At 41.6% G+C, this 12471-nt stretch overlaps 2 protein-coding genes across 5 annotated transcripts in view; one reads left to right on the top strand and one right to left on the bottom strand.

Annotated features, from left to right (window-relative positions):
* Positions 1-419, bottom strand: part of CDK17 (cyclin dependent kinase 17) — a 90353-nt gene extending 89934 nt beyond the window's left edge. Inside the window, exon 1 of one of the 2 annotated variants that reach the window (XM_041409870.1) lies at positions 15-419. The gene's annotated coding sequence lies outside the window, so the exon portion shown is untranslated. The remainder of the gene's footprint in view (positions 1-14) is intronic. The other variant, XM_041409872.1, reaches the window with a different exon arrangement.
* Positions 205-11049, top strand: LOC121338676 (translation initiation factor IF-2-like). 3 transcript variants are annotated; one of them, XM_041409875.1, is made up of 3 exons: positions 205-841; positions 1073-1251; positions 1641-1909. In XM_041409875.1, the coding sequence occupies exons 1-2, from the start codon at positions 205-207 to the stop codon at positions 1114-1116; spliced, it is 681 nt and encodes a 226-aa protein (XP_041265809.1). In that variant the 3' UTR covers positions 1117-1251; positions 1641-1909. The 3 variants fall into 3 exon arrangements, with proteins under 3 accessions (XP_041265809.1, XP_041265808.1, XP_041265807.1); XM_041409874.1 differs by lacking the exon at positions 1641-1909 and adding an exon at positions 10778-11049 and having other exon boundaries at positions 205-1251; XM_041409873.1 differs by having other exon boundaries at positions 205-1251; positions 1641-1913.
* Positions 11050-12471: the final 1422 nt, after the last annotated feature.

Here is a 12471-nt window from a genome sequence, read left to right on the forward strand (position 1 = left end):
CAGCCACAACTCACCAGCAGCGCCGGAGCTTCGCGGGTCCGGGGGCGGTTCCTTTGCCCCTTCTCCTTCCCCTTCTCCTCCGCCTAGGAGCGGTATCCGGCCGCCGGGAGCCGAACCCCCCCTCCCCTCGCCGCCCGAGAGCCTTCGCCGGACCGCCGGCCGCGCTCCCTCCCCGAGGAAAGTCACTTTATTCCCCGCTCCAACATGGCTGCTCCCCCCGCCGCCGCCGCCGCAGCGGCAGCCTTCTCCTCGCCGCGGCTCCCCGCCGCCGCCAGCGGAGAGCGGCCGCAGGCCGTGCTCGGGAGCCGCCCGGCCGGCCGCTGGCGGTGCCGAGAGCGTCAGCCGAGCCGGGCCGCGGGGGTGTGCGAGGAAGGGGCGAGCCGAGGCGAGCCGGGCTGGGCTGCGCGTCCCCGCTGCGGGCTGACGCCTCCGCCCGCTCGCACTGAGCCAGCCCCGCCGGCTCCGGGCGCAGGAGGGGCCGCGGGGACGCCCGTGCGCCGGCGACACCTGGTGGCCGAGGCGGCCCCGGCTGAGCCGGCGGCTGCGCGGGGAGCGGGGGGGTCAGGGCGGAGCGCGGGGAATGCCCCGAGCGGCGGCGCGGGGAGCGGGGGCTGCCGCAGCGCTTTTCTGGGCCGCCCTCCCCGCTGCGGGGGAGCCCGGCCGCGCCGAGCCGAGTGGGGCGCTGCTGCCGTTCGCCGATCCTCCAGCGGCCCTGCGCGGCCGCCTCCTCCCGCGGGAGGAAGTGGGTCTCGTCGGCAGAGGCTCCCGGGAAGCCGACCCGGGGCCCTGCGTGCTGCTGGCCGTCCGAGGGGTCTCCCCGAGCCGTTTCGTGTAGGGCAGGGTAGAAAGTGGCGTTTGCTCGCTTCATTTTTACCGGTTCCTTGGCAGCGTTTCCTCTTGGGTTTGCAGGGGGATTTAGCTCATCTCTGAGGCGTCCCCCTGCTCCCCCTTGCTGCGGCTGGCACATTAGTAACCGAAGTTAAGGGAAGCCGGGTGTCTCTTTTGATCAATTTCTAACTCATGTTTTCCGTATTTATTCTTGTGTTTTCTTTCCTTTGTCTCCTGCGTTCAGCGGTGCCCGTACCATCCCCCTTGTCCTCCTTGTGGTCGCTCTGACAGCGCCAGCCGCGCTGCCTCCCTGCGCTTAGAATCCTTCTCCCCTCAGCGATCCAGTCTGTGTTTCCTCACTTCTGAGCCCTTTCCAGCCCTGAATTTCTTAGGCTTTGTGTGTCACCGAAGGAGACCTAGAAGGTGAGCTAGCTGCTCTGCACTATGTTTTTTCACATTTCCATCACAAAGAACAAGATCTGTCAGGAAGGCCAAGTCTGAGCTGATTTTAGCGACATGGTTTTGAATTAAAGTACCAGGGCATAGGTAAACTTGGGCCAGAATTTGGAAAATGGTTTGCTTTTTTTCCCTTTGGACATCTGCTGATCCTTGCTGCCTTCCTGCTGTCTTGCTTTTGTCAGTTCAAATTCGGTGTCATGGGGCCCTTTCCATCTTCATGCAGCCCAGGGTTATGGGTCTTAGCTTCCCCACACTCCCGTGAATGCTGAGTGAGGCCAAAACTGCTTCACTCTGCAGGCAGGTCTGTACTATGCTGTGTCTACGTGGAGACTAGAGTACATTTTAATTTGCAGAAGCAAGCCCCTGAGCTTGAGGAACTCCGTGTGCAGCTTATTCAAGCCAGGCCTTCTCCACAGTAGGGCCAAGAGGGAGCTGCCTTCACAGGAGCAGTGCCAGCCGAAAATTCCCCTGCTTCCAGCTCTGTTGACCCTTCCAACAGCACAAGCAAACCAGAATACAGACAAGTATGTTTCCCAGTAAACAGAAGTCAATTGCTCTTGCCTAAAAAAGGAGTGCAAGCATGAAACCACTTCTTAAATGCACAGAAATTCGCTTTGCCCATGCTGATGTAAATTTCTAGTGAAATCGGTTTACAATAAAAAGAAGTAAATATGACTCAGAAACAAACGTTCTGTTTATACAGACTAAACATGATTACCACGGTGTTTTTGCATGTTTTCAAGATGTAGGATAGCTACCTTACATTTGCAAAACTTGTGGGATTTTTAATAACACAGAGAAAGCAGACACTCAAGCTTTGAACTTTCTGGTAATGCAAAGATACCCCTTACAGATCTCCTTTAAAGCTCAGGACCTACCAGTTCCTGCTAGACCTACCAGTTCTCCTGATCTTTGAATGCTAACTAGATGATGTATGTTTTGTTTTATCTTATTCAATTTGAAGGCTATTTTGGGTACGTAGTAACATTAGAAATGATAGTGTGCAAGTTTATTATGTGCATGATTTTTAAAACAAGCTTCTGAGACAGCACAGTAACGAGTGCAGCATGTCCATTTATTGCAGCACATCCAAGTAAATGCTGTTCTACCTATGAAGTACAGAGAGAACGTGGGTTGGAAGTTTATGAAGCCATGTTTTTATATATTAAAAGTATCAGTAAAATATGCTCATTTTACTTGATTCAAAAGTCTGCTGTTGATACTTCTGTTATTACAGGAAAAGTAATTATGGCAAATAAAGGATGAAACTTAAAAAATGAGCAGTTAGGATGAGTCACCCAAGAAATAAGGGGTCAACACTGATTGCAGTGTAATTAGAGTATTTTAGGGGTTTCCACTTATAATGGGGAGAATTATTAATTTTTAAGAGGGAAGAATTTGTAATGGTAGAACACTTGATACCCATTTGGCCTTTGTATGTGCCACTACCTCATGACCTCAGATGAAGATTTTCACATCTGGGCAAAAGACAATGCAGAAGGAAGACAGAGTGATAGACTTAAGTTTGAAATGTAGGCACTGGTTTTGATTGATTTATCCCATGGGTCTAGTTTTATAACTATAGCTATTGATTTGTTTTATTATTTAGTGGATTATGTAGCAATCAATCATATTTCCATCTAGCTAACCATGATGATTAATATTTTAAACTAGTTTTAAGATGGATTGGCTGGTGAGTGCAATAGGTCTTCTCTCTAATCCAGCTAGAATGGAATACACCCAGATTTCATGGAATGAATTATTGCCACTGGACAATCTGATGAAATTTACATCAGCCATCAGAATCTAAATCCAGCAGTAGGAATACAGTGCTGTCAGGGGACTGAGATTTCCTGCTTTGAAAATGAACATTTTGGCTTTACCTCTACATTTCTTCAAGAAAAGTATGTAGTTATTCTGTGGCAGTAAAAGTATGGGAGTTAAATCAGCGGAGTTCATGTAACGGTAGATGGAAACCCTACAGAAACATGCATTTTAACACAATGTATGTGGAAAGCAGTTACTTCCCTGCCAAGAGGCAAGCTCAGGATTCCGTGTCACTGCATCAGGAGTCAGCGACCTCGCAATCAGCAGCAGTGTGGGAAAGCATTGTGCTAAACTACAAGGGATGTGTTCGTTTGCAGGGGAAGGACTGAAAGCCTTGGCAGGTTATTAAAAGAGGAAATGATTTCCAAATACAATATTCTGTTTTGAAATGCAATTGTTTTTTTCTATTGGATGCCAAGAATTTCTGAAGAATGCAATATCCTCTAACTAATTGTATCTGTGCTCTGAGAAAAGAAACAGGGCTATTGTTCTCCTCACAGCACGAGCTATTTATATGTTAGTCTGTGCAGCACTCCTTTCTGAAATAATTGTCTTCCACCTATGCAAAACTCCAATCCATTTAAAATAATCAAATTAAGATAATTTCTTGCTTTCTTACATCAGGCTGATATTCATATAAAGCATTTTCCAGGTTACTTTGATTTAGTACAAGGCCTCTAGGCTAAATACAGTACAATTCTATTACCTCACGGGACAACCAAACCCCTTCCTTTCTGATGAATGGAAGCAGGAAGTAGTAACACGAAGGAGGTACCCCTTGAAAGAATCAAAAGGGCTATACTTCTGCTAAGAAGAGCTGTAGCCATTTCTGCCATGATTTCTGTAACTGATAGCTGGTCATTGTTTTAGTTGCAATTTGCTTTAGCTGTCTATATTTCACATAAGCACATTGTGGAAAGTTACTATTTGTTCTTGTAAACCTTGTTTTTGGCAAGCAGGAAAGAGTTATCAAACTGAAAATAGTGGGATGTTCATTATCTACACTTGAGATTTTCATTTGCATAGCTATACAGGTGTTTGGAGACTGATTAACTGCTGTAGAAATTACTAGAAGACTAAGCACATTACCTATGCTTAGTTCCTATCTCTATATTACAATTTTTTAGCATGTAAATATTTGTAATATATGACATGACATATACATATGACATATTGTCACTGTTTTCTTCCTTTATATTACTAAACCTTTTAGTTCCTATATGTAACATCACAATATCCTGTTACAATGCTACTTAAATATTGTTTCTCATTTCATCACACCTTGCATCTCTAAATTTTGAAGAATATTTATCAGTCATGTAGTTAATGATTTCAGTATCTTTACAATATCAGAATTGATGCTTTTATTTATATCTGGCATTTGTGGTATTTGTACATACAAAGTATCTACCAGTTGTGTATATTTTTTTGATCTGGAGCACTGCTTAAGTGGAAAATCTAGTTTAATTGCTTGTTTTTTCTTGACTGTTTTTTGCTTCCAGATGGAGATTCCTCCAGCTAATGTAAATGAAGTCTTTCCATTGACTTCAGCAAGAGTCAGCTTAGTCCTTGTAGAATGAAGTTAATAGCATGGAGACAGACTCTTTTTGTACAGTTCTGCCTGGGTTTGCAAACAAACACTAGACACTCCTTTATTTTTCTACTACTGCTCTGAAAGACAGGACATCCTGCTTTTCAAAACAAAAGATATTAAGCCTACTTCAACTAGGTCAATTACTATGCTCAGATAGAAAATGGTGAGGTATTTTCTGTAATTGTCTAAAAATTAGGTTTGTGCCTTGGACAATACATCACTATAATACTCTAGCCTAGTGAAAGAAAGATTATTTTATTCTTTTTCTTAACATTTTGTTTACATTTTGTGTTGGAGACTAAAGGTGGGGAAAAGAATTTGAGCAAAACAATGAAGATCTGCAGGTAATGAAAATTGGTCACTTGTATGTGCACACCTCTGCTGCTTGTCCCTTTCAGGTACCATTCAGGGATACAATTCTCCCTTTGTGAAACAGAAAGCTGAAATGGCAGGGGAAGAGGCTCCTATTTTTCTCTGTTTCTTTCATGCAGGTTCAGTGTCTCAGACCGAATAGCTTCTTCATGGCAAGTAAATTGCTTCATAGAAATTTGCAGTCATTATTCACTGAATTGATTAGAAATGCCATCAGTGAGTCTCAGAATCTTTGTATCATTGCCAATTCGAACTACTTAGTGGATTTGAAATTAAAGCACAAAATACACAGAGACTCCTGCAGTTACAAGACTATAGGTGTCAAACATCTTGTCTTTCCTTATTGTAATGGTTGCTCTCTCCAGAGTGTTTTGGGACTTAAATGATATTGCTTTCATTCATAACAGCTGATTACTTTCCTGTAATACTGTTACATAAAACTTAAGTTTGTTCTAGCAAAGATGGTAGCTGTTCCAATGAAGATGAAACCAGATCATTCTCAAATTTCTGTTTTTAATTCTGGAGAGGAAGGTGTAGAGAGACACGGGAATAAAAGAAGTGGGAGCAGAACTAAAATCCGATGTAGAGAATATGAGGAGTATCAGAAAAGGCACATGAAAATGGAACCAGTGTGCATAGTGAATGCTGGAAATAAAATGAGACACAGGAAATCTAGGAATAGAATGAAATGAGCTGAGGGAAACATAGGCAGTACTCAGCGAGAACTGAGTACTGCACACTTTGCTTTCTGCATGTCACAGGTCAAGGGTACATGATATATTGTTCATGTGCAGAGACTTTCTTATATATTCTAGAGATCCATGTGCATGCTCAGATCAACTACATTTTGGAGTTTTTTGTGCACTGGCAGCTGGTTGGCTGACTGCTTTGAAATTTATAATGGCAGCTTTTGAGATGTCAGTAGGAGATAGGCTTTACAAAACAAGCACTACAGATAGAGAAGGGGGATGGGAGGAGAGCTGGGATGGATGAAAGAGAATACAAGAGAGAAGAAACAGAAAGTAAATTCAGGAAATTAGGAAGGAAGTAGATGTAGGGCTTTATCTGTGAGTCTAGGCCAAAGGCATTTTGTAATCTTAACAACACTTAACTATACAGGGGAGATAGGTAGAATAAAGATGTTATTTTTTTAACTGCCCCAGCTAGTTGCCCTACCCTTCTGCAGAAAGTTGTTACACCCTGAGGGAGAGGAGACAGAACCATATCTATTTCCCTGTATAGTGTGGCAAGTAGCATTAACCACCAGTGAGGACATAGAGGCAGGTGAGTCAGATGCCTGTAGTTTCTTCTGACACACCTCCTAGGGAGGATACCCTCTGGCACAAGGGAGGGACAAAGTGCTGAGGTCTGTAATAACTTTTTAAATTGCAACAGCTAGGTCAGTCAGGCTTTTCTTAACTAATTTTTGCTGTTCTATGAATCCTACTTTAGGCAGCCATGTGTGTATTTATATGTTGGTACTAAATTTGCAAGACTCCATCCAAGTAAGAGAGAAAAAAGTGTGGCATAAAACCAGAAGAATATAGATGGCAGCTCCTATCTGCTCATTGGAAGAAATGCTTCCTCTTAGGTACCAGTGAGAAATTTTACATAGCTACATGTGCATTTAAGGTTGATAAGACAATTGATTAAACTGGTATGTAACCTATAGAATTGTTCTGACACTGAAAATACCAAAGTGCATCTTCAAATGAGGTTAACAATTTCTAAAGATACAAGGATAAGAAAAGAAGAGGTAACTCATAAATTCCAATTGATTTAAGTGTGGAATTCCTCACCAATTTCTTTTTGTGTAGCTGCTTGCTTTGCCAAATTGCTGACTGATCAACTAAACTGTTCTCTAAGTCAAGCACAGCATATTTCAAGTTCTGTTTCAGCACAGTATAAAATAATAGAGCTATTAAAAAACCCCAAAAAAACCTCAACAACCTCCTCAAAAAAAAGCAGGAATGCCACAGTCCCCCACATATCTATTAGTTGTCATTTGTAGAGTCTAGCTGTTACCCAGAACCATGTTAAAATTAAATGGTGAGCTTTATTTAACACACTCATTTGTTCTTTCCTTCTTTACTGTTCTTCATTTCAAAGCTCTTTCCTTCACAACATGGCATATTCCTGGCCATGCAGATACTTATACTGCACAATTATACTTACCTTTTAAAAACAAACAAAAATTCAGGTGGAGATTTTATAGCTCAAACAACATGCATGGCTTTAGAATTAGTTAAGTATTTTGCAGGACAGATAGTAATTTATATCAATTTATAGACCATACAGAATTTAGGATAAATGTCTACTAGAAATTTAAAAAAATAAAAGAAAAAAAAAGAGGAGGTAGCTATGTACTCAAAATTCCATATTGGTGTGCTTTAATCTTATTATCTTCATTCAATATTTTGTTTTGAAAAATTAATTTACCTTTTTTATAATTCATCAAAACAGTTTATTTTGCCCACCAATAAGCTCTCCATAGAAACAGTTGTATCTTAGTAACGTAACAAGAATAGAGTTCAGGGAATACACTGCATCTGTATATACTGCCCTTAAAGAGCCATTTCTAGTTAGAAGGGAAGGTGAGAGTCTCTTTCTGCAATTAGCAGAAAGCACAGCACTGCAATACAACATCTCAGTGCTTCCTAGGTTGATCTCCTTAAATATGAGACATAGGTCATTTCTGCCTCTTGCTCCTTGCCCTTGATAGGAGCATGTCAGCAAAGATGACAGATGGCTGTCCCTTACAGCTGGGGCTTTATTTTTTGGGTTTAGTTTTAATTGGATGCTTGTTGATGAAGTGTGTGAACACTTCTTGCTTTTGGTCCTTGTCAGCTAAATTCAAAACTATTTTACTACCGCCCCTGTTTGTTTGTTTTGGGTTTTTTTCTGTCCCAGGTCTTTCTACATAGAAAAATTTTGAAATTTTTTTTTGCTGGTATCGCCTTGTGTGGATCTGTAGCTGCTCTGTAGGACACTACTTTTCTAGACTCCAGATGACTCTAGCTTTACCAGCTCTCTTCTCATTGTGTTGCCTCTCTCCTTCCTGCTTTTCCTGTGCTTGCTGTAGGGTTCCTGTTTGTCCTCTGGCACCTTTGTTCTCTCTGTCCCTCACAAAGCTGAAGTAATTCAAGGGAACGGTTACAATGACATTTGAGCTTCTCTGCAGCAATGTGTTGATATTTACACTGAGCTGATTATTAGCAAGTGGAGCACATGACAGCCTTGTAAAATCTGCTTAGTTTAACCAGTGCTTCAGGGGAAAAGAAGCGGGAACTGGAGTGATGCAGGGGCTGTGTGTCGCTCCTTACATGGTTGGTGGAGGCTGTGCCATTAATTTGTCTGGGTGGTAAGGGTTGAAGCAAGCTTTTCAGATGATTCCTACACTGCTTTGTAGTTGTTATTTGCTGCATATTCCCTGCCTTGACTGGTACTCTTCTCTGCTTCAAAATAAAGCAGACCATTTAACACTAGGGTAGAGTGGAGGGTGTGCTAACCCCAGCCCTCCACAAGAAGCTTTTAAGATGTCAAATAACAGAACATCCTATCCCAGGTTTTGATTAAGGAAAAGAGTAGTTATCAGCTTTGGTCTCAGGCACAGACTAACTGAGGGAATGAAGGCAGAGGCAAGACACCTCTTGTTTCAGCACACAGTTATTAAAAGAACATGTCTGGAGGCAAAAAAGAGGCCCAGGAACCCAGAGAAACCAGACAGATTTAACAAGAATTTCTCTTACCCTCTGTGTGGGGAGGCAGAGGGAAAGCATCTTGCTGAAACATGGTTTTAGAAATTTTGTATTTGTGTGGTTAATCTAAATTTGCAGCAGTAGCAAGCGAGCTATTTCAGAATATGAAATGGGGACACTGGGAGGGGTCTTTTTTTATGTTTCAGGGAAATGTTAGGGTACTGTGAAGTGCCAGTTATTTTTTAGGAGGATGAAGTAAAAAAAAAAAAAAAAGCAGCAGAGCTTTGGAAGTCATGGGGGCTTTGACCCCCCTCTCTACTAACCTATGTATGCCCACCTAACCCTAGAGATACTCTTTTCTCGCTTCTCTTTGGCTATGGTATCTCCATGCTCATGTCTCAGGCAGCTGTTGGTCCTCATTCTACAGCTTGCATCATTTCTGCAGCCACAGGTCACTTCCTGTACCTTCACGCGGGTGGGAATGGGGCAGGCCAGGGACCTTTTCCAACATGGGAATGGATGTGGGAAAAAGAATAACACAGAGTGCTGATAGAAGAGCAAGAAGGCCTGCAGTGATATTGAAAGGTGGTCTATGTGGAGGGAAGGGATTCAGTCTAAAGCAGCTCATCTTCTCTCCTAGGCCCTAGCAGAACCTGCAGATTGCTCCCTCATCAGCTGTCCAAGAAGGCTGTGTCCATATTAGCAATTCGTTTCAAAGCAACAGTGTGGTTTGGAGGAAAACCTTAGCATTGTCTCCACTTACCATGTGGTGTTTCAGTTCTCAAAATAGTTTTGGTGCATACAAACCAAATTCCTTCAAGAGGAAATGAAAACAAGCTCTGCTTCCAACCTGCTCCACATGCACCCTAGCGCTAATGGGGACAAGAGGTTCCAAAATAGCGTGTGAGCTGCATCATCACAAGGTCCTCTAGCACATACCTAACACTTCTTCTCAGAAAGCTTTGAAACACATGTATAGCGGAGGTGTTTGGCTCCAGTGACCAGGCTAAATATAATCGAGAATAAACCCCCAAAACATATATCATGGAAAAAATGATGTGCCTTAGTGTCAACTATTTCATTCTACCAATCCAGTCCTTATGTGCTGAATTACTTTCTTCTGAAAATACTGCTTATTTTTTCCTGTACCTTGAGCTGGCTTTGGGAAATGCCAAATTTAACCTAAAAATGTACCCTAGAATGTTTCTTGTATCTGGCAATGGGGATGCCCACACAACTTAATTATATATGTTCGCCCTTTAATCACTAAAGACAGCTCTCTAATCACTGTTAAAGAGCTAATGTTGCTCATCTTAACTTGAATGAAAGACATAAAACAAAACCTGCCAGCAATCACAATTGTAGGTATGCTGGTACTGTAGCCAAGGATACAGAGAGAGCTGTGGAATTGTACTCCAGGTTGGGTAAAGGCACATAGGCTGAAAACTGCACTCAGTAAGATGCCTACTCACCAAAACAAAAAAGGCAGACATAGCTGCGTGAATAATGGTGACAATGTCATTCTCTCCGGAGTGGAAACTATTATGTGCCTGCTGTAAGGGTAGAAGAAACCAGTGTTGAAGCCAGAATTATGAAAGACGTAACAGTCTACATTTACCAATATAATTATAAAATTATATAAATTCTTAACTGTTGTATTGTCTTTCCCCCCCCCCACTTTTCCTATGATTTCCATTTATTTATGGGGTTCTTTATTTGCACAGCTCAGTGGCAACACTGATGTAAGCGTCTGCAAGTACCCGGTGCTCTGTGCTGCTATTGTCACTTACAGTCAAGATTTAGTTACAGCTGCTCCCAGGAGCCATAATGTGCCCTCATCCCTCACATATCCTACTGTGAATTGAAAACATGTTCTAACAAAATGTTATGAAATTACATGCAAGTTTATGGAGATATTTTTTCATATGGAAAATTTTAGTGTTCTTTAACAATCTGTAATTTGTACAGTTTAATCTTTTTTTTTTTCTTGCCATGTCAGATAAACCTAGACATTCTGCTCTCAGATGATAGCACGTTTGGAGATATGAGAGAAACAGGGAGCTGCTGGAACATATTGCAGAAGCCTAAAGCACTTAGCAACAGAGAAAGTGTGGGCTGCAGCGACAGAAGCCGGAATGTGGAAACAAGTGACATCGAGGCGGCTGTTTGGGAAAGAAGAGCTTTTACTTTGTTTATAATTTCAGTAGTTCTAAAGAACTTGGCAGTGTGGGAGGTCACTGCAGTCTCTGACTCTGCACATATCCTTTTCTGTGTGCCTGTTTTTCAAATGCCTGTGATAATTATTACCAAGAGTGCTGGATGTTCTAATTTCCTTTTGTATTTCCTGTTTCTCAAAAACTAGAGAAGTAAAATTAAGGTATTTGTTTTGCATCAGTTTATTCTGTTAAGACATACTCATATGGCAGGCACTGTGAATAGTTTTTTAAATTATAGTGATAATGTCTTCTGGAGTGATACAATCATTTACCGTGATGCTTTTTAGTGCTTTGCACTAGAATATCCTGATAGGGTGCACTAATGATAGTGTGGATGTCAAATAACTGCTAAAGAAAACTGCCTGAGGTGCTGAGCAGGGTAAATTGAGTAGAGATAAAATAAAATGTTTTTCTGACATCACGGTGACTTTTACAAGGGCATTCAGAAATCAGTGCATTTCTAAGTCCTGCAGGTCCTACTGAGGTAGAAATTATCTGGAGAACTTTACTCACCACTTACTGGGGATTGTTTTACCTAATGCATATGCACCTGTAAATGCCAAAATTTCCTTTCCTCTGAAAAGTTATTGTGCACATTAAATGCAGGGGCTGCATAGCTCTAAGGTTGATAAAAAGGACTTAGGCAACACAGGACACTTAAGGAACTTGGAAGCCTTACCATAATTGTTACATTTTGTATTTAGTGAAGGTTGAACTAGCCATTAGCTTGTATTTTATTTTTCCTCTCTATAAATATCTCTTGTGGTTTGCATTATTCAGTAATCTAATTGTGTCTGCTTTTGAGGTATTACCACTTGAAAATAACAGTCAAAGTAAATGATAGAGATGTACCAAATTATTATAATAGAGGTGCTACAGGAATTCACAGAACAGAAAAAACCACAAGAAGTGAATTTATATAATAATGATACCTGAGGAACTATTAGTATTGAAGTTTAACAAATTTATCTACTCACTGAACACTATGGTGTTGAATAGCTTCAAGCTACTGTTGATATTCTTTAACTCCACAGGTGACCTGTCATTGGGTAACTGGCCTTTTAAAGAGAATTGGATTTAGCCTAACTACTGATATCAACTATTTACTTCCAAAATGCTATAGCAATTTCAGTTATTAAAATGCAGTAATCACCTCACATTAGATGGCAAATTAAAAAAAAATAGAAAAGTAAAATAAAAAATAATAATAAAAAAAAAATTAACACAAAATGCAGTCACCAGGCCAAAGCTGTGTAACAAATGTATTACTGAGAAAGTTAATAAAGTACACAGACATCCCTGGGCTGTAAGAGAAGTGTAGTGTAGGTGTTACAAATCATCCAGGCTCCAACAGGGTGAACCTGAAAAGTCATCCTATGACACTTACAAACAGCAACATCTTCAAGCCTTCCAAAACACACTGGGACCTCTTACAGCTCACTTATGGAGAGAAGATCATCTTGATCTGAACCTCCCA

The sequence above is a fragment of the Onychostruthus taczanowskii genome, unplaced genomic scaffold (assembly GCF_017590055.1).
Source record: "Onychostruthus taczanowskii isolate IOZ18803 unplaced genomic scaffold, ASM1759005v1 scaffold31, whole genome shotgun sequence".
In the NCBI taxonomy this organism is placed as follows: domain Eukaryota; kingdom Metazoa; phylum Chordata; class Aves; order Passeriformes; family Passeridae; genus Onychostruthus; species Onychostruthus taczanowskii.